Source organism: Musca vetustissima, unplaced genomic scaffold, assembly GCF_032173495.1.
Source record: "Musca vetustissima isolate MV318-11 ecotype Yass unplaced genomic scaffold, APGP_CSIRO_Mvet_v1 utg12127, whole genome shotgun sequence".
Classification (NCBI taxonomy): Eukaryota; Metazoa; Arthropoda; class Insecta; order Diptera; family Muscidae; genus Musca; species Musca vetustissima.
The window spans coordinates 87867-111707 of NW_026882703.1; the positions used below are offsets into that span (position 1 = coordinate 87867).

A 23841-nucleotide genomic window follows, 5' to 3' on the forward strand; every position below is an offset into this window, starting at 1 on the left:
ACAAGAGGAACAAAATCGGAAAATAACTACAAAGGAAGAGCATATGTTTGCTAAGAAGGTGGAGCTTCCTCCCACTGAAAAACATGAGAATAGTTCTCAGACCAAAACTCTTAAAAGGCACATAAGAGAAAATTCAAGTGTGCCTGAAGAAGTGCCTGTAAAACAAAAACCAAAATTGGAAGAAGCAAATATTCCTGCTGAACCTTTACAAAACAAATCAATTCCAGACCCGCCGCCAACAACTTCCCCTGAAATCCACAATTTACAGCAATTAAATGCCGAACAGGAACGTCGGCATCGAGAACATATGGCCTTATTGGAAAAACAGTTTCAGCAACAAAACGCAAGCTTGGCCCAATTAAACCTACAAATAAGAGAACTTATTAAACGTATGCCCCCGAGGGCATCAACATCGTAATTTATTGAATTTTTCTTCAATTTATTATTCTACAAAAATTAAGTTAGGAATTGTTATTTATCTACCTCCATATGGTAAGTCATCCATTTCTATCTTCTGACTTTCAAAGATTTTCTGTAGCTCCTGCTGCAATAACTCGTGTAGGGATTCTCCCGTGTGGCGATATACCCATTTACCCGTTACCCCAGAGGCTTCTCCCACAAAATCATAACGCTTGGGACCACTTGTGGGGGAGCTCAACCATATTTGGCGATTGGGTGTCTGGCGATTTATAACATAGGTGCCATGTTTGCCCAGGTTCACAGTTAGGACTCCATCCTGTAAAAAAGAGAACATTATTAAATCCCGAATTTCAATATTAATTAAATCCACTACTCACACTATATGCCAAATCACTATCGGGAATCGATTCAACACTTTCCAACAATTGTTCAAAATAATCATTGAGGCCATCCAATGTTTCAACACACACCCGCTCATAGGTTGCGTGATCAAGTATCGAATCGACTACATGTTCTGTTGGTTGTTTAGTATTGTTGGAGGAGTAACTCCTTTGTTGTTGTTGGATATAATTTGTGGCAGCAGCAGCATGGCGAGGTAACTTTGTGCAGGTCAGTGTTGTTATATATTTCAGAGAACTTCGATTTTTCCCAACATTTCGCAGGGCCAATGATGATAACCGGCTGAACATTTTTTTTTAGATTTTCGAATTTATGGCACAGCTGTTAGTTTTCAATGTTTTGACATATTTTACATCTGTGAAGAGAGTTGCCAGATGTGTGTTGATGTATTGGAATTGTAATAGATTGTGGTAGTTGCTATGGTAATATGCTGGGGTTACCATAGATGAGATTTTAATTTTATTTCGATGCGAAGCTAAATGCGTTAAAGTGCAATTTGGTACTCTGTATCGCTCACGCAAACGCATTCGCAAAATAAATCAAAACAAAAGCACCACAAAGTAAACAATAACGAAGAATGACAAAAGGAAACGTCAAAAAATTGTTAATAAAACAAAAATGATGAACCAACTAAAAAAAGAATTTTAAGAGATCGATCAAATATACTCTACCTAAGTGAACACGGGTATGAAAATAGAAGTACGAATAATGTGGCAAACGTTTTCAAATATTTAATTTTTATAAATTTGTACAAAATGTTCGTCTCAATAAAGATGCGTTTATGTTTTTAATAAACGCTATTAAAAATGACCTTTTCCAAATGGATCCACAGCAATTCCAACTCCAATAAAAGTGGCCGCTGCTTTGAAATTGCTTGGACAAGGTGGTTATCAACACCAACCTGTAAATATGCACACATGGACCAAATACTTAATTTTTATGTGATAATCTTGTTAAAATACCGAACGAAGGCTTGCCACCGACCAGTACTATTCTAATTATAATTTTGCAGACCCATTTTTCAGAAAGTATGGATTTCTCGATAAGAAAATCTGTGCTGCGGTCACATTCAATTAATGATCAGGAGAATACACAATGGTCTCAGCGAATTTTTGAAGACCCACATATACGGTAGTAGGGATTTCTGCAAGTAAATTATAATTTTGTTAAATTCAGGACCTTAAAGACAACATATGGTAAAAATTTCAAAACAACTGGGTTCTATACTGGACTTGTTGAGTTGAGGGTCTGAATCTATATTCATGTTGATAAATGGAGCTACTACTGCAACTACAGATCTATCCTAATGAGTTCAGTAAGCTTGCTGAGCTTTAAAATAGACATTTTAGTTCCTTAGCTCCAACGAGAAGGTTCTGGAATCCGATCTGTATTAATTTATGCTGTCTTTTACTTTAATCAAATATCAAAGGCAAGGCTGCGTTCTGCTAAGTCTGAATTCTTCTCCATTATTTAGTAACCACAGACCAGTAGTAAAAAAATAGAGCCATATATCTAGTCGCACACCGATATATAGCTTTATTAGAAGTAAACAAAATTCTTTTATCTGCGTCCCATCGACTTGAATTGACCCTGGGAATTTCGGGATAGTTGGTGTTTTAAATCATTGACAGTAAAGGCTCTAGTTTATTATCCGATTAATTGAATCTTTTGATGCACAGTTCTCATGGAGTTCCCTATCGATGATACGTTTATGTCCGATGCGATTGGATTATGTCGCGGAGACGGATCTTTGATTTCACGACCTTAGATGTTCTCCTATAGATGCAAAATTTTCATAGAGTTCCCTATCGACGTTAAGTTGATATCCGATGTTTTACGATAGCTTCGCAGTTGTGCTGCAGAGATCTCGAATGACATTATAATGCAAATCCTGTACCTTCGCCTCTCATATAGACACAATCTGTTGCAATTTTGAAATAGAATTGTTTGGAGAAGGTTGCAAATTCCAGTATTGTGCGAAGAGGTATGAAAGAGATTAAATAGTCGATAATGGTGCAGTATCAATTGCATATTAGTTCAGTCTTAATGGATAACGAATCATCGGTTCAGTAGAAACAATTGCGTGAACCACGATCGAAAAAAGGCTACTATGTCTCAATGGTTCGTACCAAAATCGTTACTTTCGCTCTTATTCTGTTAGCACAATATATTTCCTAAACCCGCTACACTCTAGAGTTATTTCATAGATCCCCACTGCAGTAACATAAAAAATGGTCAAGCCTGGAACTTGATCTAGAACTCATAAATTGAATTTGTCACTTCAGTCGGAGTCCCGATTTTTGATTATAATAAAATACCATGTCCGCCTGTCTGTTAATATCATGATAGAGCCATCAACATGTAAGATGAACCTTGAAGTGTTGCCCAATATAACGGCACTCTTCTATTTTGGTACAGAAGGTACTACATTTTGGTATTCCGGGTTCTTGGATGGTGAAAATTTCTAAATATGCCAATTTTTTGGTCCAATTCACATTTTCCATAAGATATGACTATAAATTGGCATTCTGAGTTTTGGGAAAGTGAAAACGTCTCTACAGATTTATTTATTATTGGTCGATGTTTTGGCCATCACTTGCATTTCGATTTTTCTGATCTGAGTGTAACAAAATGTCTAGTGATATGGTCACTAATTATAATCAAGTATTAACTATGTTTGATTTTACTTTACAAATGGAAAAAATCTAAACATTTTTCTATATTAATTTATTCTTTTCAAAATATCCAATCTTCATTCCCACAATCAATAGCATTCTTTACATACTAACAATATGGCAACGTCACATTTATCCCAGCACTTATACATCCCTGACTCCATTTGACATTGCATTGTAATAGATTAACGGCGTCGTCACTTGACAGCCAAAAAAAGTTTTTCCCTTGTACGAGAAAAAATTTTGTGAGATTTGCGGATTTAGAAGAAAGAAAAAAAAAACAAAAAACCCAAACAATAAATAAAAGTCAAAACAGTAATAAGACGAATAATCGCTCCTCTACCGTAAAGACGCACAATGTCTTTACCAAGTAACTACAAACAAATTGCACCCGCACAGCCAGCCACACCGGCTAGTGGTACTGGCAGCGGTAGTGGTGGTGGCGGCGGAGGAGGAAGATCTCGTTCTTCTGGTGCTGGTTCTGCTTCGGAACGGAACAAGGATAACACTCCAATATTTACTCATAGCAATTATAGTAATCCAGCATTTACTCCACAGAAAGCGGGCAAGTCATCGTCATCGAAAAATCAATCGGAAAGTCGTGCTCCCAAGCCACCAAAACCACCAGAGAAACCTATTCTCCCGTACATGCGTTATTCCAAACGGATATGGGATAGTGTTAAGGCGCAGCATCCCGATTTGAAACTATGGGAATTGGGTAAGAAAATTGGTGCTATGTGGAAGCAGTTAACCGAGGCGGAGAAACAAGAATTTGTCGATGAATACGAAGCCGACAAGGCCGAATATGAGAAAACCCTAAAAGCTTATCACAACTCACCGGCTTATCAAGCGTATTTGGCTGCAAAGAGTAAGGCCAAAGCTGATGGTGACATACATGAAACACCGTCCCGTGGTGGTGGTGGCAAGGGTCAACAAGAACGTCGCATTGATATCCAACCAGCCGAGGATGAAGATGATCCAGATGAGGGCTATTCTTTCAAGCATGTAGCCTATGCGCGATACCTACGCAACCATCGTCTTATCAATGAGATATTCTCTGATGCTGTGGTACCAGATGTCCGTTCTGTGGTCACAACCCAACGTATGCAGGTGCTAAAGCGTCAGGTTAGCTCCCTGACAATGCATCAAACAAAACTGGAGGCTGAGCTACAACAAATGGAAGAGAAATTCGAAGCTAAGAAACAACGAATGATGGAATCTAGTTTAGCTTTCCAAGAGGAGCTGAAACGTCACTGCAAACCAGCCGTCGATGAGGATACTTTCCAGAAAATGGTCCAAAAAATATACGAAGAAATGAAACGTGAACGTCAACGTTTGCTGGATGATCCGAATGCTGGTAAATTGCCAGCCATTGGTGGTGGACCGGTGGCAGCTGCTGCAGGGGGTACTACAGCTCCATCGGCAACACCAGGGCCAGAGGCGAAAAAGGATAATGCCCCGGCAGCACTGGCTCCCACAATGACATCATCTGGTGGGCCATCAATAACGGGAGTGGTAACTATTCCCCCTATGAAGCCACCGCATGAATCTGGCAGTAAAACAGATCCTGAACCAATGGACATTGAACCGCCAGCAAAACCAACAGCACCTATAGCTCCAAAACCCGAACCTAAATTGAATGAGAACACAGGGAAGCAGAAAGCCGCTTCGGAAACGGCTAAAGATTCGCCTAAACCCAAAGGCGGAAAGAGCGCTGCAGCACATCCAGCTCCACCACCTACAGCAGGTGCTCCGCCACAACAACCACCACCTGGCGAGCAGCCTTTGCCGGCAACAGCACAACAACAACCTGCTGGTGCAACAGCTGGGCCGATGCCACCAAATGTAACAGCACCACCCAATGTTACGGCGCAGCCACCTCCGGCCAATCAACATGTTCCACCCACATCTGCTGCCGCTCATCAACCACCACCACCTCATGCGCCCAGCAATATGCCGCCCATGCATCCGCATCATGCACAACCTCCACCACCACAACAACACGGCGGACCTGCTCCTCCACCACCATCTCATTTACCGCCACACATGCAACCACATCCACAGGCTCCAATGGGTTCAATGCCACCACATGGACCCTATGCCCAATATGGACCGCCACCCACTGGACCCACTCGATCACCCTACTATCAGCCACAATATGGAGCTCATCCACCACCACAACAACCGTATGGTCAATATCCACCATATCACTATCAACAACCCTACGGCCCACCACCAGGTTCGCATTACATGAATTCTCGACCACCACCACAACATAATGGCGGCGCACCTCCACCAGGTGCACACTATGCTCCCGAACATGTTGGTGGACCACCACCACCGCAATCACAACCTGGTGGACCTTTGGGACCACCACCTCACATGGCTCCACATGATGTCTACGGTCAGCCGCCACCACCACCGCAACAACAACAGCAGCCACCACCTCCTACGGGCCATAATCCATTGCCACCACAACAGCAACCATTGCCACCAGCTGCACCACCATCCAGTGCACCAGCGGCTGCTCAACAGCCACCACCAGCCGACGATGGTGGACCACCAAAGCCAGAGTCGGAAGAAAGCAAAGCTGAATAGATTTTCGTGTATCCGAAAACAAAATTTATACTTTTGAACTTTTTATTACTCGTAATAATTTTAAAGAAAAACCCCCCACTTAGCTATTAAGGTCCTCTTTTTGTATTAATCACCAAACCAACAACATCAAAAACCAACCTATAAACAACAACCACTCATGATATGATTGTCTACGCAAACAGAAAAAGATGTAACAATGTATCAGTTTATTTGTCAAATCTCCTTCTACTATATATATCTCTCTGTGTATGTGTATCTTAACGAAATAAACAGAAACAAAAAATATGGGATTTTTAATGCATTCCATAAGGAAGAAATGAATCATCAAGGTCTAGAAATAGAATAATTGTTGACCCATGAAAACAACAGACTGGAATTCAGCCTATTTTGCAAAAACCAAATACAAATGGTAACCCAAATAACACCAGATCCACCATCTAAATCGATATAGCTATACGTATAGATCCACTTGACCTTAAACTTTTAGTCGAGGATGCTTTGCTTTGAAATTTACCAATTCGATTTAGGAAATTAGTACTAAAATGTACAGTCCATAAGTCCTGAAAAAAGTTCGTCTGCTTGTTTTTGACCTATGTCCTATGGTATACATAATGATAGAAATTCTCTGACCATGAAATTCTCGTTAAATTCACCCGGTCCAAATTTTGTATATCATACACCAAGTGGAGAGTCTTCAAAATTCCTTAAATCAGCCGGCATTACAGTCAATCAGATAAAAAAAAAACTGAACTAAAAACGTCAACATACAGCATATGTAGAACGCAGAACTCTAAATTACAGTCACTTCGATTGGAAAATGCGGTTAAAACCTTCAAAATACTGAAAATGAGATGCGACCTTTATATGGGAGATATGTCAAAGTGTGGACATAAATCACAAATTGTTTGCAAATATGTTTTTCACCCTCTAAAAATCAGAAATTTCGAAATACTTTGAAGGATAATTGGAATTAAAACCATTAAAATACCGAAAACGGGGAGGGACCTTTATATGGCTATGCCAACACATGGACCACTACTGCCACTTCGTTGGCTAAAAACTTAAAAATACTGAACTTGAGACCAGACATTTATTTGGAGGTTATGGCAAAGGGTGGACCCATATCAAAAATTTTCTACAATGATGTTTTTACACCAACCGAAAAACCGAAATTCCGCTAAAATCTTCAATATCTGACGGACCTTAAAATGCAGACATTATCAATGCCAAACTACAGCCTCTTCGGTGAGAAAATGCTGCCAACACCTTCAAAATTCCAAAAATGGTTTGGAATTTTTATATAACGCCATTGTCAATAGGTGGGTCTATATCCAAAATTTCTAAAAATATGTTTTTCAACCTCCAAGAACACGTAATGACACCCACTTCGTTGAGGAAATGCGGCAAAACCATTAAATTATCGAAAATGTGGCAGGACATCCATATGGGGGTTATGTCAAAGCGTAGGTAGACCTATACCAAAAAAGCTCTGCAAATATGTTTTTCAACCTTCAAGAACCTGAAACCCCAAACGACAGCCTCTTCGGTTAGAAAATGCTGCTAAAATTTACAAAATACAAAAGATGGACCGGAACTTTTATATGGACCTATATGCAAAAGTTCTGCAAACATCTTTTGAACCTCAAAAAACGCCTAATGCGAAATTATTGCCACTTCGTTGGATAAACGGGGGCACCATGTCAACGCGTGGACTGACACTAAAAATTATCTATAAAGGCGATTTTCGTCCTCCAAGAACACGAAGTGCCAAATTACAACCACTTTAATTTGAAAATACCGAAAAAATCTTCAAATTGTTAAAAAATGAAATAGGAAATTTATATATATAGGCTATGTTCATAGATGGACCTGTATCGGAAATGCCGTACAAAGATGTTATCCAAATTTACAATCCCAAACATCCTAGGAGTAATGGCTATGTTTATGCGAAAGCTCTATCTTAAATATTTCGATCTACAACTTGATTTCAGATACAGACGGACCTGGTTAAATCGACATAGAATTTTTATTGCGATCTCCGACGAATATTTCGATGTGTTGCAAAAGTATATAAAGGTCTTGCCATTATACGTGCATTTTCATATTAATACCAAGTGGCCCGACCGTATGTAACGAAGTTTTTCACCCTCCCCATTCAATACCTAAAATCGTAGGGGCCTAATATCGGAACTATGTCAAAGCATGGATCCATGAAGACGAGCTTGTTCGATGTGGAACACAATTGACCAATATTTCAATTGATGCTACTATCAACTTTTTCAAAAAATCTGAACGTTTTTATTATACCAGAGTTGTTCCCTCGTTAAAAAGATGAAACTAACTTTTATAATCATAATAGGTCGTTGCAGAATCTGATATCTCTTTTCCATTCCAGTGACATATTAAAGAAGTTTATTACTGTCGAATATACGAATATATGAGGAAGACACTACTAGGCATCTACCATGTAGATATCCAATGCTTCGCAGCAGGAGACTTCGAGAGTTTGAAGATAGATCCGACATAGATCCCAACATGGTTCAATTATACAAGGTAGGGTAGCTTTTGTCAGAAATGAGAAAATACGCCTCTACATTATAGGCAATAATGTCAGAAGAAATGAAAACAAACAAGTAGCTCTGTTCATTTTACATATTTTTAACATTTTACCAAAAAACCCGAAAAATGAATGGAAAGTCAGGTTTTTGAAATGTTTCCCTTTTACTAGCTTTACTAAGTATTGGAACAGACCAATTCTTAAAAAGTTGTCAAGGCCGAGTGGTCAAACCTAACCTCAACTTCGTCTTCTTTTCATCCTATATATTATTTTTCTCGTTTATTAAGCATCCTTCAACATAACCTAACTTTTATAAAGGTCGACTGATATCGATATTACTTTGTAGATTTACCACTCAACCGATACTGCTAATTTTTGATAATTAGATTTTTCCTCTAATAGAAACCGACTTTGCACACCGTTACTTTCAAAAGATACCAAAGCCATAAATACGACAGAGCAAAGAGAACTAGCTGCACTAAAGAAACTGCATAAACAAACAAAGCGAAAATCGTTCCGTTCGTTCATTTCACAAAACCACTCAATTGAACTAGTTCATTTCGAAGCGACATATCTTGAGCGAGTTTGTGAACAGCAGTGTCAGAGAGTTTTTTTTCCAAAGCGGAATAGTTTTTCATTTTATAATTTCTGTTTGAGTTTTGTTTAATTTAATTTTTAAACAACGAATTGTTGAATTTCAGAGAATCTTCCAAAAGAAATTCAAAAGTTATAAAAATCTGTAACCGAAGAAGAAAGTGAGATTGAAAACAGAAACGCGAAAAGAAAACAATATTGACAAAAAATACACATTCTCGATAACAAGAAGAAGCATTATTTGTGGTTGGTAAACGAAAATGAAACAAAAAGCAACATGAAGAAACTACAACAACAGCAGTGAAAAAAATGCATATGCCGTTCGAGTTAGACAAAATGTAAACGTAACGTGTGTGTGAAGCGGTTTGCGTTGTGCAATTTATGTGTTTAGTGATGACATTTTGGAAATGCAAGGATGTTATCAAGGCTTAACTCTAGTTTAGTAAAAACGATCAGATTTTTCTGAAACTTTTTCCAGAGGTAGATATTTTTATACCTACCCGGTTATCCGGTTATTTGTCCCGGAAGTTCAGGTACGGGTACCCGGTTATATCCGGTTCTACGGGGTTAAGGTTTTAAGGCCCATATCTTTTGATCCACAACAGATACAGCCACATATCACACCATTTTGGAAAGGACAAATTGCAGTCTATCATTTGAGTCAGAGTTGGTGAGGGACTATAATAAACGCAAGTTCGACTATTAGGGAGTTTTTCAAAAAAAATCGGGCTCCAAAACCCAGTTTTTTGACTGTGTCTCCCAAACTTAATGGAAAGGTAGATTCATAAGCTTTAACATGATACCCATTCCGTAGAACCGGGTAACCGTACCCAAACTTCCGGGTTAAAAAAAATACGGGTAACCGGATACGTCCTCCATGAAAAATATATCCCCATAATCAGGGTAAATTTACCTACCTCTGGAAAAAATTTCGGGAAGTATAGACTTTTCCCCCATATGTTGATTAGGGATGTACGGTTGTTAATAACACTCGGAGACAATTGTACATTGTGATCATCATTGATACCTGAAAAGAAAGGGGGTAAAAGAAGAGAGAAGAAATAGTTGGAGTTGGAGAGCTTAGATGATGATTATTTTAGCCATGCCAAATGTTTGACAAAGTCTAGAATCTCATTGGGGTCTATTTTGGAGAAGAAAGCTATATTATCAATTACATACCTTTCTGTCACTCAGCGATGGACATCTAAAGATGATATGATCAATTGTTTCTAGCTCCTTTTCGTCCTCAGATAGACGACTGTAATCCTTTCCGTTGGAGTCCCATTTCGAAGTGAGGGATCTAACCTTGCAGTGACCTGTTATGATCCCCACAATGATTTTGATCTCTCTCTTATTATGTGACAGCAGCGAAGAAGTTCTTCGGCGACAGAATTCAGGCCAGATAGATTTTAAGATTCTCCAATCAGGTTCTCTCGACCATCTGTTGCCGACTACCTCGCCAAAGAACAAGCGGTTTTTGCCAATGAAATAGCCAATGGGTGGTTGCACAGATCTCTCAATCGGAAGGTTACACGACTCGAGCAAGCTCGTCGGCTATCTCGTTCCCTTCTATGTTGCTATGTCCTGGAAGCCAGCATAAATTAACTATCCGTCGTATATCATGCAGAGCAGACTTGCAATCAAGAACAGATTTTGAGTTTATAGTGCACGGCTTTAAAGCCTTGAGGGCCGCCTGACTATCGACATATATAGTCACCGGTCTCGTATTATCGGCAGTAAGTGTTTTTACTATCTCAGCAGCTTTTGTGATTGCTAGGATTTCTGCTTGAAATGCGCTACAAAGATTGTTAGTTTTGTAAAATTGTAGATTTCTAATTCCCTACAGTAAACGCCTGCACCTGTGCCCTCCTCCATCTTTGTCCCGTATGTAAACAATTACAGACCTGGCAGAGGTAAGGAGCCACTAGTTCAGGATTCCCTACTCTGATTTCAATAATGTCTCTATGAGAGGGAAACATAGTCAATGATGTGAGTACTTATCCTCAAAAAATCACAACATGGCGTTATGTTGAGGATAACAGCGTGACCATAGTACAGCGACTTCCAGGCTTCCGGAGCCTCAGGGCACATCTAGCAGCCTGAAATTTAATCAGAGTGTCCAGTGATTGGACTTCCCCAATAAATCATATATTTTCGTTATCAGGCAGACGAGATCCAGCTGAAAAATCGGAGATGAGCCCCTAAACTCAACTTAAGACCACGTGGCAATTTAGACTGTGATCAATTTCAAAAAAAAAAAAAAAAAATGAGAGAAAACCAAGCACAAAGCCTTTAAATTCGATTGGGTTTACCCTCCAGCTGCCATGAGAAATCGAAATTCCAAACTACAAACACTTAGGTTAGAAATTTATTCTGTAAATGCCTCGGAATGAAAAAAAGACAGTAAATTCAACAGATCAAAGCAAACTCGTTTGAAAAACATGCCTGAATTTTTCAAAATATCGAAAATGTTGGTTACCTTTTACGGATATCTAACGTCCTTGGAGTAGAAGCAATGTATGTGTGTGCAAAATTTCAAAAATGTATCTATTGCGATTTCAACAGAAAGGCGAAAGGGCAGACAGTTAGTTGATATAGAATTTTATTCTTTTCAAGAATATAGATACTTTATGGGGTCTCGGGTGAAGATTTCGAGGTGTCTCAAACGGTATGATGGAGGTTATATATCTGAAAGGATTCCGACGTATTTCAATACGGTTGTCGTTCATCCTTAAAAATTTGCCGTCCCAAAATTCATCGCAATTGAATATAAATTCGAAATGTAAACTGATTAAGACTGGCTTTTTATCGGTACTTTTTTGATGTCCCTATCGGGGACTTTTAAAGTCTATAGTCTGAAAGTCTATAATCTGAAGTTCGGAAAATTCCTCCTTTTGAAATATTTTATCGCGTTGACGAATTTTTCACCTGTATTTAATCCACGTCGACTTGTTTAAAGGAAAATGTATTTAAACGCCGGGTAAGGGCCTATAGAGCGGTGCTAATATCGGCTACATAATCAAAAATTTCTTATGTATTAACATATTTTTTAAACATCCGCAAATAGTTAATATTCAGATGCCAATATTTTACCTAAATAGGGACTTACTCCCATCAAAGTCATAATTATTATAGTTACCTTGGTAGAAATTGATAAAAAAATCGATTTAATTCTACCCCGCAATATAAAGTTACAACTGGTGCACTCACTAATAATGTCTCATATACTGTACTGCATTGAAATATTCTCTGGCACAACCAAAACAAATATGAAAAGGATTAAGCTATCGATTCACAGAGTTGTTCGTTATCTTTTTTCGCTTAAAAAATTTGACCATGTTAGCACTAAAGTTAAAGAATAAAGAAAGATTTATAGACTGTAGAACATTAATGCTGTTTTATAATGCTACTAAAAATCAAAGTCCTGATTTTCTACTACAAATGTTTCCATTCTGTCGGTCAAGCAGAACAAACCAATTAATTGTTCCAAGAGCTATCGGTCAAATGAATAAATCATTTCAGGTACGAATTGCCAGAACTTTCAATAAGCTCCCGCATTCCCTAAAGCAATTTTCATTATCAAGCAGCACATATAAATTAAAAATAATAGACCACTACGGTTCCACTTAATTATCTGTACTCTATAAATATGATTTATAATGAACCCTTTCCGCAATACCTTCGAAATGGAAAATCGGGTATGCTTAAATTGATTTTATGTCTATAATATCTAAACAAATTATAATATTATTTACTAATGTTTTTGGAGTAGTTCTCAATTTTTCTACCTAAACTAAAGTATGTCATTTTTTTTATAATATACAAATTTAAATTCTTATATTTTATACAATGCTGTTTATTACTAAATATTGAATATGTGATATTTATACACTTACTTGAGTAGTTAGCCACTTGCCAAATATTGAAATATATTATTATTTTTAGAATAATACCTTCTAAGATATCATTAAGAAATCTTGTTAAATGGAGTAGTATAGTTTGCAATTTAAATGAAATCGGCCTTAATGGCTTCAAATTGCATTTTTGGAATAAATAAATAAATAAATGAAGGTCGGTTATCAATGAAAGAAGAGATCTTTATCGGGGAACCGAATTTTCCGTCTGACCATAGGAAAAAGCCTCATATCACCGAAGATGTCGCAGGTTTTTGAGAATTGAGTATTTTAGAAGGTCGGTAATCAATGAAAGAAGACATTTTTATCGCAGAACCGAATTTTTCGTCTGACCATAGGAAAAAGTCTCATATCACCGAAAGAGATATCGCATGTTTTTAAGAAAATTTAATTAAAACGGGATTTAATATGGAAGTTTAATGTGAATGCTTTACAACCATACATATATTAGTTTCACCCAGTTATAGTTGACAAAATTATGAGCATATACATACATATATTTTCGAAACTTCAGATTCCTATAAATCCAAAATGAGCCTTTAACTTGCCATGTTCGAGAATATATTAAAACACGCTTTCTTAACAATCCGTTATCCTACCAGAAACTTGCTAATTTTTATAACACGTCGTTACACTCATTTTCACTCACACCGTCTACGTTACATTTACGTTTGTCTAACCTGAACAGCAAAGTTCCAGCACAAAAGCAAATTCACAAAGAAACGCGCCTTTCAGCTTTCGACTCGTCGACATACAAACGTTGTTTTTTGTGTTTTCACACGAAATAAAAGAAATATCTAAAACAAAAATTATTTAAACAAATTATCATTTATAATATTCCCATACAGAGCTTCATTAATCTACGAAGAAAAGCAAAAAGAAAAGAAAATTACTTAAAAACAAGAAAAAACTTGTGTGAATGTGAAAAAATAACAGCTACAACAACACCAACTATATTCTGCAATTGAATTGTGTGCTTGCTAAAAGGAAAAATACACAGTGTGTGAAGAAGAAGGAAACGAAGAAGAGGAAGAACACAGAAAAAAACAGTATCAAAGACCACAAATCAATCAAGGAGAAAAATTCCAATTCAATACTGTGTGGAAAAACACAACAATATTGCAACTTTCAAAACTACGCCGTCATACAAGGTAAGCATCAAGTTGATTTTCGTACATTTATTTTTCTAAATAAAAAAAAAAACAATCTAAACAATTTACAACTACTACTAAGAGTACTACCAACCACTACCATTACTCTACTGTATGTGTGTGTGGGGGAACACAGAGTGAGAGAAGTGAAGTTTAGTTTGACTTCCCCTCCTCTCCTCCACCGCCAAATTACGTTGCTTTTTTGCGTGTACAAAATCCCCCCTCAATATTCTTCTTTTGTGGAGCTTCTTTTTTGTTGTTTTTTTTCGCTTGCAGTTTTGTCATCTACTACAACAACTGCCATTATTTTATTTTGTATATTTTTTTATTTATTTCTCCTTGCTACGGTTTTCTGTTTTTGGAGTGAGTCATGTTGTGGCAATCGCCACTGTGCCACCATTTTTTCCGTTGTGCTATGGCCTTTGCCGCCGGTTCACATCATTTTTTTTTGTTTCATATCAAATCCAAGTGTATTGAATTTCAACATTTCTCCTTTTACATTTACATTTTTGTTTTTTTTTTTTTTTTGGCGAACCACCACCGCCGCCGGTCTCGTTTCATTTTGTTGGTCGTTCGGCATTGGATTAAAAATGATTTGCCTGTATGAGTGATAGATGTCAAGCGTGTGTGTGTGTGCGAGAGTTTGTGCGTTTGCCAGTACGATTCCACGATACATAGTGGAAGTTTGACAAATTCTGACATTGCTTTTTCGTGTTTTTTTCTGTTGAGCTTTGCACATTGTGGGTTCGGGTTCTTAAAATCATTTTCAAAAATTGTAAAGGGAAACGTAGTAAAAAATTGATTTTATTTATTGTTGCAGGTTTTAGAACATTGCAATTTTTGAGAACAATTTTTGGCACAATTTAGGATTTGGGAAACATAACCTTAAATATGGGATCGGCTTTTTGAACATCACAAACTGGCTCATGTTTGTTTTATGAAGCTCATTTCGGATTTTTCTGAAAATTTTACCACATGTAGGTCTCGTCTGTCGGAATAACTCTAGTAAAAAAAAGATCCGGTTTTCGGAACTAGTTTAGTTCTTGGAACATCTAGCCCTTGGGGCCCTGGTTACAACGATATATTTTTTTCTTGCGGAAATCGGAATTTCCGGATATATGGGCTTCCAATTTCCACTAAAATACATTATGGGTGTCGATTTAAAGCATTTGAAGACCTGATTACAAAAATATAATATTCTTATCAAATAAGTCCATACTTTCTGTCATATGGGTCTCCAAAATTCCTCGGGACCCTTTTACAATTCTGAAAAACAATATGGGTGTTTATGGGTAACGATTTAAGACTTTCTCCTATGCACAGATGGTAACTACGGCTTTTAATTAGACTAGTGCATGTGGCTAGCCGGCCTTCGGTCGGGAATTTACCCAGTTCTACGGAAATGGTTAATACAAATAAACCTTTTATATTGAGTGGTAACATGATGGGGTTCTTAGGTCCCTAAAAGTCGAATAAGAGCCCATTACCTTTTTCGACTTTTAGGTTGTATAAAGTTCACCCTATACAAACATACCCATATTAAATTCATCTGTCCGTAAATATCGATGTTATGAGCATAATATCATGGGTTTTATATATTTTCGTGATTAGGTGGACAAGACCCAACCTTTTTTAATTGTCTTCCATATTCCCGAGCAATTAAATCTCTAAAGTTCCGTAGATAGCCATGTATTTTCGAAGTAAGTCAAACTTATGTTTGGGTCATTTTGCCTCTGACCAACTTGCTGGATTTTTAGCTGACATTAACTATAGAATGAGCAACCCATCGAAGACAGAATTGGTACTATTCACTAAAAAATTCTGTCAGCCTACATTAGATGGAGTAGCTTTGGAACTATATTTTGAAACCAAATACCTCGGCACCATCCTAGACCACCGTTAATCGTTGAAAATCAACGTAGAAGAGCGAACAAAGAAAGGTCTAATAGCACTGTACTCTTGCAAAAACTCAATAGGGAAGAGTTGGCTACTGTCACTGCTCATCGTACATTGCATCTACGATGCGGTTGTCCTTTTCATTTTTACCTATGGTTGTCTTGTCTGGTGGAAGAAGGGCACGCAAATGCCCTAAACTTGACAGGATATTACGAACACAATAGAAATGCAAGTGACTATATTTTGAGGAATTGAAAATAATAATACCAAGCAGGGAGTTCTGGGCGGAGCTTCCTCCTCTTGACGGTCTGTCATGTACTGTGAAGAAATTTCAATTAAGAACTCATACACAATAAATAATAATCAATCCTGATAGCAGGGGGGTTAGTCAAGGAACTTTATAATGGTGACTCGGTAGTTAACCTGCACTTAAAGCAAGCAGATCATGGTCTATAAACTTCAGGGTATTTAATGATTGTAAATCGGCTCTGCCGGTTATACAGCATTCTGTTAGACTTTGTTGGTTTCCACGTTATAGTGACATTATGCAAAATGAAGTAGCTGACGAGCTGCTCGATGTGGATCGCAGTCAATCGTTTTAACAAAGTGATGACACTGTTAGACCTCCTCTTAGCTACTTTTATGAAGAGAAAGTAATAACAAGTTGGAATGGTGAATCTAGGTATAGGACCTCAAAATCTATCTGGCCGGTCTAAATAACTAAATCTAAGATCTAAAAAACTAATGTTTATTGGCAAAAAAGAGATAAAGACAACCATATGGAAGGGATCATGACAAGAATCGGATCTATTTTTTTTTTCAAAATGTAAGGTTAACAAGGTGGATTTTTGCCGTCTATGTGGGTATGAAGAGTAAACAGATACTATCGAGAATCTACTTTGTCGTCGTCCCATGCGTCGATGTAGAAGGCATAAATTTGGTTGGAGATTCGAGATAAAAACCTTACCTTTTTCTCTAAAATATACCCCAAACCTTACTACCTTCTTTTATCGTTATTATATTTTCTTCATTCAGTTTCTTTACTATATAACGACTTTTAGGATGATCACGATGGCCATTACGTCTCGAAGTACAGTGGCTGTTTTTTTTTTTTTTTTAAGTGGTTTTGTGTATTTTCCAGTTCCAATACGGGTTCTATTGTCATTAATTACTTCCATAAGGAAGTCAGCAGCTTCCTTGTTATGAACGTGGTCCTTTATATAGGCTGATCGGACCAAACCATAGCTTTGTTGATCGTCTTTATCCGAAAGAAATATGCTATTTGGTTTTCTGGTATTGCAAGTGCATCCTCTTTCTTCTTGATCGTATAAGCGAATTAAACGATTATATTAGTTTTTTATATTTATGTCAATTAAAACTATTTTCTTGGTGATTTCGGCACTTTCACAGATCCCTTACAAAAATTACGAAAATCTTCATCTGAAGGTTCTATTTGTTTTTGATTGCGAGAGTGTGAGTAGAGTCACTCTTGTATGAGTTGCTGGAATTTTATTTATCTGCAATTCTCTTCTAGTAGTTTAGGATAATTTATTTCTCCCAAATTTAAGTTCTTGTCTTTGACCAAATGAAATTCTTTATCCTAAATTATATTTTGATCTTTGTCAGTATTTTTCAATTATTTTCTTGGTGACTTTTCGATAGTTTTGGGATGAAGCTTCCATATCATTTTTTACATCAATCGATACCTGATCGATGTTAAAGGGGATTTGTTTTTAGTCTGCTACGGTCAATCCAGTTGTTTCAATTTTTGTCTGTGACAATTTATTTGTCCTTAGACAAAAATCAACAAAATGTCGTAAGTCAAGGTAATATAACATACGACATTTTGTTGATTTTTGTATATGTGGTCCTATATCAATGTATGTTTTCATATATAATACGTATGGTGTTGAGATAAGATTTTCATTTTTTTCCAAACAACTCACATCTGCTTATTTTCCTCTTCCATTTATCCTTTCAACATTTGAATTAACTTCTTCTTTTTACTCTTGCAAAAAAGAGAGAGAGACACAGCGCATTTTCTCAAAACATCAACAAAGGATTTTCTTATTGTTTTTTTTGTTGCTGTGTATCCTTTTTCGGCAATGTCATTGACATTTTGATAAATGTTTACAAAGAAAAATGGTGGGAAATTGAAAAGCAGAAAACGGAAGAAAATACAACTTCTGAAGGAATTTTCCTAAAGGTCAAATACAAATACAAAAGTAACGAAATTTAATTTTTAAATAACTACCACCACCAACTGAAAACCAAACATCTGTTCGCAATTCCTAGCCTCACAAATTTGGAACGTGACTCTACATAATGTTGCAGTAGTTTTTAACCACCACCTTTTTGCTATCAAGTTTTTGTTGTTGTTATTTTCGTATTTTGTTTGCCATTGCACATTGCCTTATTCTTTAGTCCTTTGTTATGTCTGTGTTCAAGGTATCCTTGTTGCTATCCTAATGCATATGTGACTGTCCTATTAAGGTATTCTTCTTTCTTTGTCATCGTTGGGAAGGATGTTTCATCATCTGTTGATATGTTTTTTTTTTTTCAAGAAGACTATGGGGATAGAAATGAAGGCTTTTTCTTGTTGGAATGTTCATGTTGTTATTTCAGTAATCTGATAACCCTTGTATGTTTTTGCGGCGCAAGCAAGAATATATATTTGGGTAAAGGAAACGTCTATTGCCTTTAGCCATATATATCAATGGGACGAATTGTAGACCCCATACATCATATTTAGAGGTCGACATCCAGCGAATTATGTTCGAAATTATTCGAAAGAACTGTTCCGATTGATCAGCGTAGGATGAGTTGTACATCACTCGGTAAAAGAACAAGAGAATAATCTGGCCCTGGCTTTTGGAAGTGTTTCAATCGAAGTGGAAAAATTAATTCAACAATCGATTTTTTTCACAAGAAGTCCCGCACTATGTTAGCCGGATAGTTTCTGGTGAACTTCTGGATTAAAAAAAATGTATTTGTATTCCGGACACGTAGAACTTGGGTACTTAATGTCATGTCATTAATTGTTTTCTTAAGGAAATCTGAAAACTCCCTAGCATCACAGTTAATGATCCTGGCCCATTTGTATAAAGAAAACTGGTCAAACCGAAGGTACTGAAGATCAACTTCGTAGGCCAGGAAGAAGTCTCTCAAAAATTTAACGACAGACAACCAATGATATTCACTGACGCACCCAACGGGAGCTTCGGTTCCGGTTTTTAATGACCCTTGCTTCGAAATTAACTGCTACTGACAGGATTCTTCATCGACGTTACCGATGTATACGAAACTGTTTTCCGAACTTAATAGGACTACGGCGTGAGTCTCTTCGCGGCTGTTTGCAGCTCATCCGAAGGCCGCATCCTCTTCGCAGCCACTGTTGTGTAGGAGGTTTTTGGTGCCCAGAGTTGTAGACGCCGTGTTGTTGTTTTTGTAGCTATTGCAACATGATAATCTGCGTCCATAAATAATTCCGAGACAAGTGAGTTTACTTTGTTGTGCAGTTATTGTGCCATCAATTCGTTCACCTGCTCTTCATTTAGGGGTTTGAACCATCCTTATCTTAGCTGTGCCAAGACTACCCGGGACTGTATAGGCAGCTGCTTTTCTTGAGTTGAATGCTATTCATAACTGATAGGCAGTTTAATTTAGAGGTTCCCGTTGGTATTTTTTGATATCTCTCTAGATCATGAAGATCTTTCCATCCGTGTCTTAGAGAGAGAAGTATGCCTCCAAGACTGCTGACTTTGACTCACTTCTCAGCTCTTTGCAGTGCAACCAATATCTTGGGTAGTTGCCGGTCGGAATCTGCACTCCATCGACTAAGATGAAAGAAACTTTCAAGATCAGTTATGTAGATGGTTATCCTTAAATCACTTTGGGTGGTTATTGGGACCTGGCCGTATCCGGTTTCTGGTTTTTGGCATAGCAACAGCTTGTGGTTTATTGACCTGTTGCTCGGAATGGACGCTCCTTCTTGCTGAGATGGTATCAAAGAGTTCTCATCATTCAAGGACCCCTCGAATATTCTGATTGTTCCATTTTCACAATCTTACTCAGTTTTCTCATCCGTTCGGTGGTTATTGGCGCCTGGGCTTATCCTGTTTCTGGTTTTTGGCATCGGAACAGCTTGTGGTTTGGTGACCTGTTGCTCGGAAGGGAGGCTCCTTCTTGCTGAGATGGTATCAAAGAGTTCTCATCATTCAAGGACCCCTCGAATATTCTGATTGTTCCATTTTCACAATCTTACTCAGTTTTCTCATCCGTTCGGGAGTTCACTAGAGGTATCTTCACACAAAGTTCCTTGCCATAACATTCGGATAGTTTCGTTAGAACTTCCGAGAATAGATTTTAGGTTCCACTTGACTGAGGAGTTCTTTGAGTGAGGATTTGATTTGGCACATCCTCATACACTTGAGGTAATTTGAGGCGCTCAGGCTTTCACAAAACTCGTTATCCTAACTTTATTAAGGAAGTGTCAGGGGGGCCTAACATTTCGTTATTTAGGACCGCCCCGCTTATCTTGAGATCATGGACACTCGTTCATTACCTTCGAGATTCTCCAGCAAAACTAGCTAACTGTCCACTACTGCTTAACTGTCCGCGACAGCTTATTTCTGAATGTTACCGAACGCATGTGACTGAGAATTCCATGGGAGATTATTGAGTAAGAATTTGAGGTCGACCATTACAAGCCTCATAGCAAAATAATTTGAGGCGTCCAGGTATCAGCAAGTCTCGGTACTCTAGAATTGGAATCCGTGAAACACTAATGAAAACAAGTCGTGGGAAGTTCTCTTTAGGAAGGATCTAAGAATTCGTTTTTTAGGCTTTCCAATCTCGCATCGTCGATCTTCGGATTCGCTGATACCTAATAAATGTTATTGGGCTTTATATTATCCGCTACCTATGGACGCATCCTCTGTTACCCGAAACTTCTGCCCATTTTTTTAGTAATTTTTGTCTTTTCGAATATCGTGACCTTCTTCACACCCTTTATATATTAAATCTTTATATGATTTTCTTTTAATTTCCTTATCTTCATTGTAGACTTTGCATCAATGTCCATGTTTGAGAGCATGTCATCATCAGCATCATGAGAGGAGGGTGGGGGAATTATATTAACTAATTTCCTTTAATCCACAACATCTTGTTGAGATGACAACAAACTAACTCTCCCGGTTTTTTACATCATCCTTACAACAATATTATTGTTGTTGGTTTCTTTCTTTCATGGTGTCTATATTGCCTTCCCAGTTTCCTGTCATTGCTTCCTGTTTTGCCAAGACGTGATGGCGGCATATGCGTACGTTTGGATTTTCTTTTTTGTTTCGCTTTACAAAGTTTTCTTTTTAAGGAATTTTTCCTTTGTTGTCTTGTCGTCTGTCTAGTGAATGGATGGATGGCTAGTTGACCGGCATAACATGTAGTACTGCAGCAACAGCAACAACAACAATCGGCATCACCACTATGTTATTGTTGATGTTTTTCTTGTTTGTTAGTGTCGTCGTCGTCGAGTATTCACTGACAGCCAAAGTGTATGTGCGGGTTGACGCACTTTCTTTGCCAGTTCTTTTTTTCCTACGCTACATGATTTTCCCGTTTTTTTCTTATTTGCGAACTGCTGTTATTTATCTTTATCATCATCGTCTTGATGAAGATGCTATATGTATCGACAGTCGTCAGACATCGGAAGATGATGACGATGATAATGAACACCACTTACTCCGACGACGTATTGGTCTGGTCTTGGTCATATCATATTTATCCTCAATTTGTTTTTGCATTCAATTTCATTCCATTCATCTATTCATTGATGCTTTCAATCTATATGAACTCGTAACTAAGTCGGTGGGAATTTTCCCCGACCATTTTTTATTGGCCACATTTTTTTGAGTTGGCGTTTTGTGTTACACCACGTCTTCTTGCCTTTCCGTCTTAACTGTCACCAAAAACCAACATCATCGGGTAAAGTTATGGTGTTTGTTTTGTTTTTGTTTTCTTTTCTTTGATTTTCTTCTGTTCGCTGTTGTCAAGCATTTCTACTTCTTGGCTTTCATTATCGTGTAACATTAATTATCGATTTTTTTCTTCGCGGAGGAAGTGGCAAATGTTGTGCCGTATCTGTGCACATACTTTTTTTTTTAAATAGCGGTATCTACTCATACCGTTTTTCTCATTATTCTATAGATGTTAATAATATTCTTGGGGTATGTGAACTCGTTCGAACCCAAACTACAAATTGGGAGACTACATTTCGTGTAGAATAATTCAGTTTTTCTATTGAAGACTATACAAGAGGTTTAGAAGAAGAGTTCATAAACGAAAGTGAAGATTCAGTCTGAAATTCTTCTTAATTTAATTGTGAAATCATTCCGACCTTTCTCTGGAATGATTATTCCGTTGAATCTTCGGAGCGAATCATCCAAATACTTATCATGGAAAATATGGAAAGCCCAACCCAATGTCGACCAGAATAGGGATAAGTAAATCGACTTTCGAATTATCGATTAATGGATGTTTCGTATTGGAAAATCTGAAAGTCGATATCGACTTCTGATCTTTGATGAAGTCACAAAGTCGACTTTTCAAGATCGAATTTCGATTTTCTTCATAAATACCTGGTGTATTACCCCAATGCCCAAAGTTCCCTAAAATTGCGCATTCCAAAACCTTATTTTACCTGTTGACAACAATTTATATAAAAAATAAATTTTTTAATCGATAAAAGTCGAAAATCGATTTTGAATAGGTTTGACAAAATCGAAAGGTAGAATAGTCGACTTTCTAGTCAAAGGCAAAAGTCGAAAAGTCTGATTTTTTCATGTTCGATAGGTAGCAAATCTTCTGAAGCTTTCTATGGACAGAAAATATTCTTCTGAATCACTTTTATAAATAGAAAATCTCAAAAATCTCTCTTCTTTGAATAGAAGAGGAACTGTTCCAGGGAGGGACTGGAAGTTCTTCCATACTTAAAAGACCTTCTTCTGTGGCTCTACCATGCATGTAAGGTCCAGTGAGGCTATTGCAAAAGTTTCGGAACAGAATGCCTTCAAAAGATCTCCTAAATACAGTAGACCCTCAGAACGTTGTGTATGAAGTGTATGTGCAGAAGACTCTCAAAAGTTCTGCAAATATTGTCCCTTCTTCTGAAGCACAGGAGATCCTCTAAACCTCTTTCAAACATAGAAACACTTCTAAAGGTCTTACATAGAAAACTCTATTAAGTTCTTTCAAATGTAGAATGTCATCTGAATAGAAGACCTCCAAAAGCTCCACTACAGATATAAGATCTTCTTCTGGAGCTCTTCTATACATAGATCTTTTTCTGGTACTTCTCCATTAATAGAAGACCATATCCCGAAGTTCGTCCATACATAGAAGGCCCCCGGAAGCTCTTGCAAACATGGAAGACATTCAGAAGCTTTTCTAGGGATGGAAGTCCTTCCTAAGGACTTGCAAATGTTCTACAGGTAGATGACCTAAATTTTTAAATAGAACGGTTTTGAAGGTTTTTCACACTTAGAAGATCATTGAACCATTTTCAAAAATAGAAGACATTCTGAAGCTCTGAATAGAATACCTACAAGAATATAACACTTCCAAGAGTTGTGCTATATACA

The 23841-nt window shown here is 37.5% G+C and overlaps 2 protein-coding genes across 2 annotated transcripts; one reads left to right on the forward strand and one right to left on the reverse strand.

The window, feature by feature from the left end:
• Positions 1–475: 475 nt before the first annotated feature.
• Positions 476–1109, reverse strand: LOC133329318 (frataxin homolog, mitochondrial). Its single transcript, XM_061537807.1, has 2 exons — positions 798–1109; positions 476–736 (listed from the first exon to the last, which is right to left on the reverse strand). Exons 1-2 carry the CDS (start codon positions 1107–1109, stop codon positions 476–478), a joined length of 573 nt encoding a protein of 190 aa, XP_061393791.1.
• A 2742-nt stretch (positions 1110–3851) lies between these two features.
• Positions 3852–6092, forward strand: LOC133329319 (basic proline-rich protein). Its single transcript, XM_061537808.1, has one exon. It carries the CDS (start codon positions 3852–3854, stop codon positions 6090–6092), a length of 2241 nt encoding a protein of 746 aa, XP_061393792.1.
• The last annotated feature ends 17749 nt before the right edge of the window (positions 6093–23841 follow it).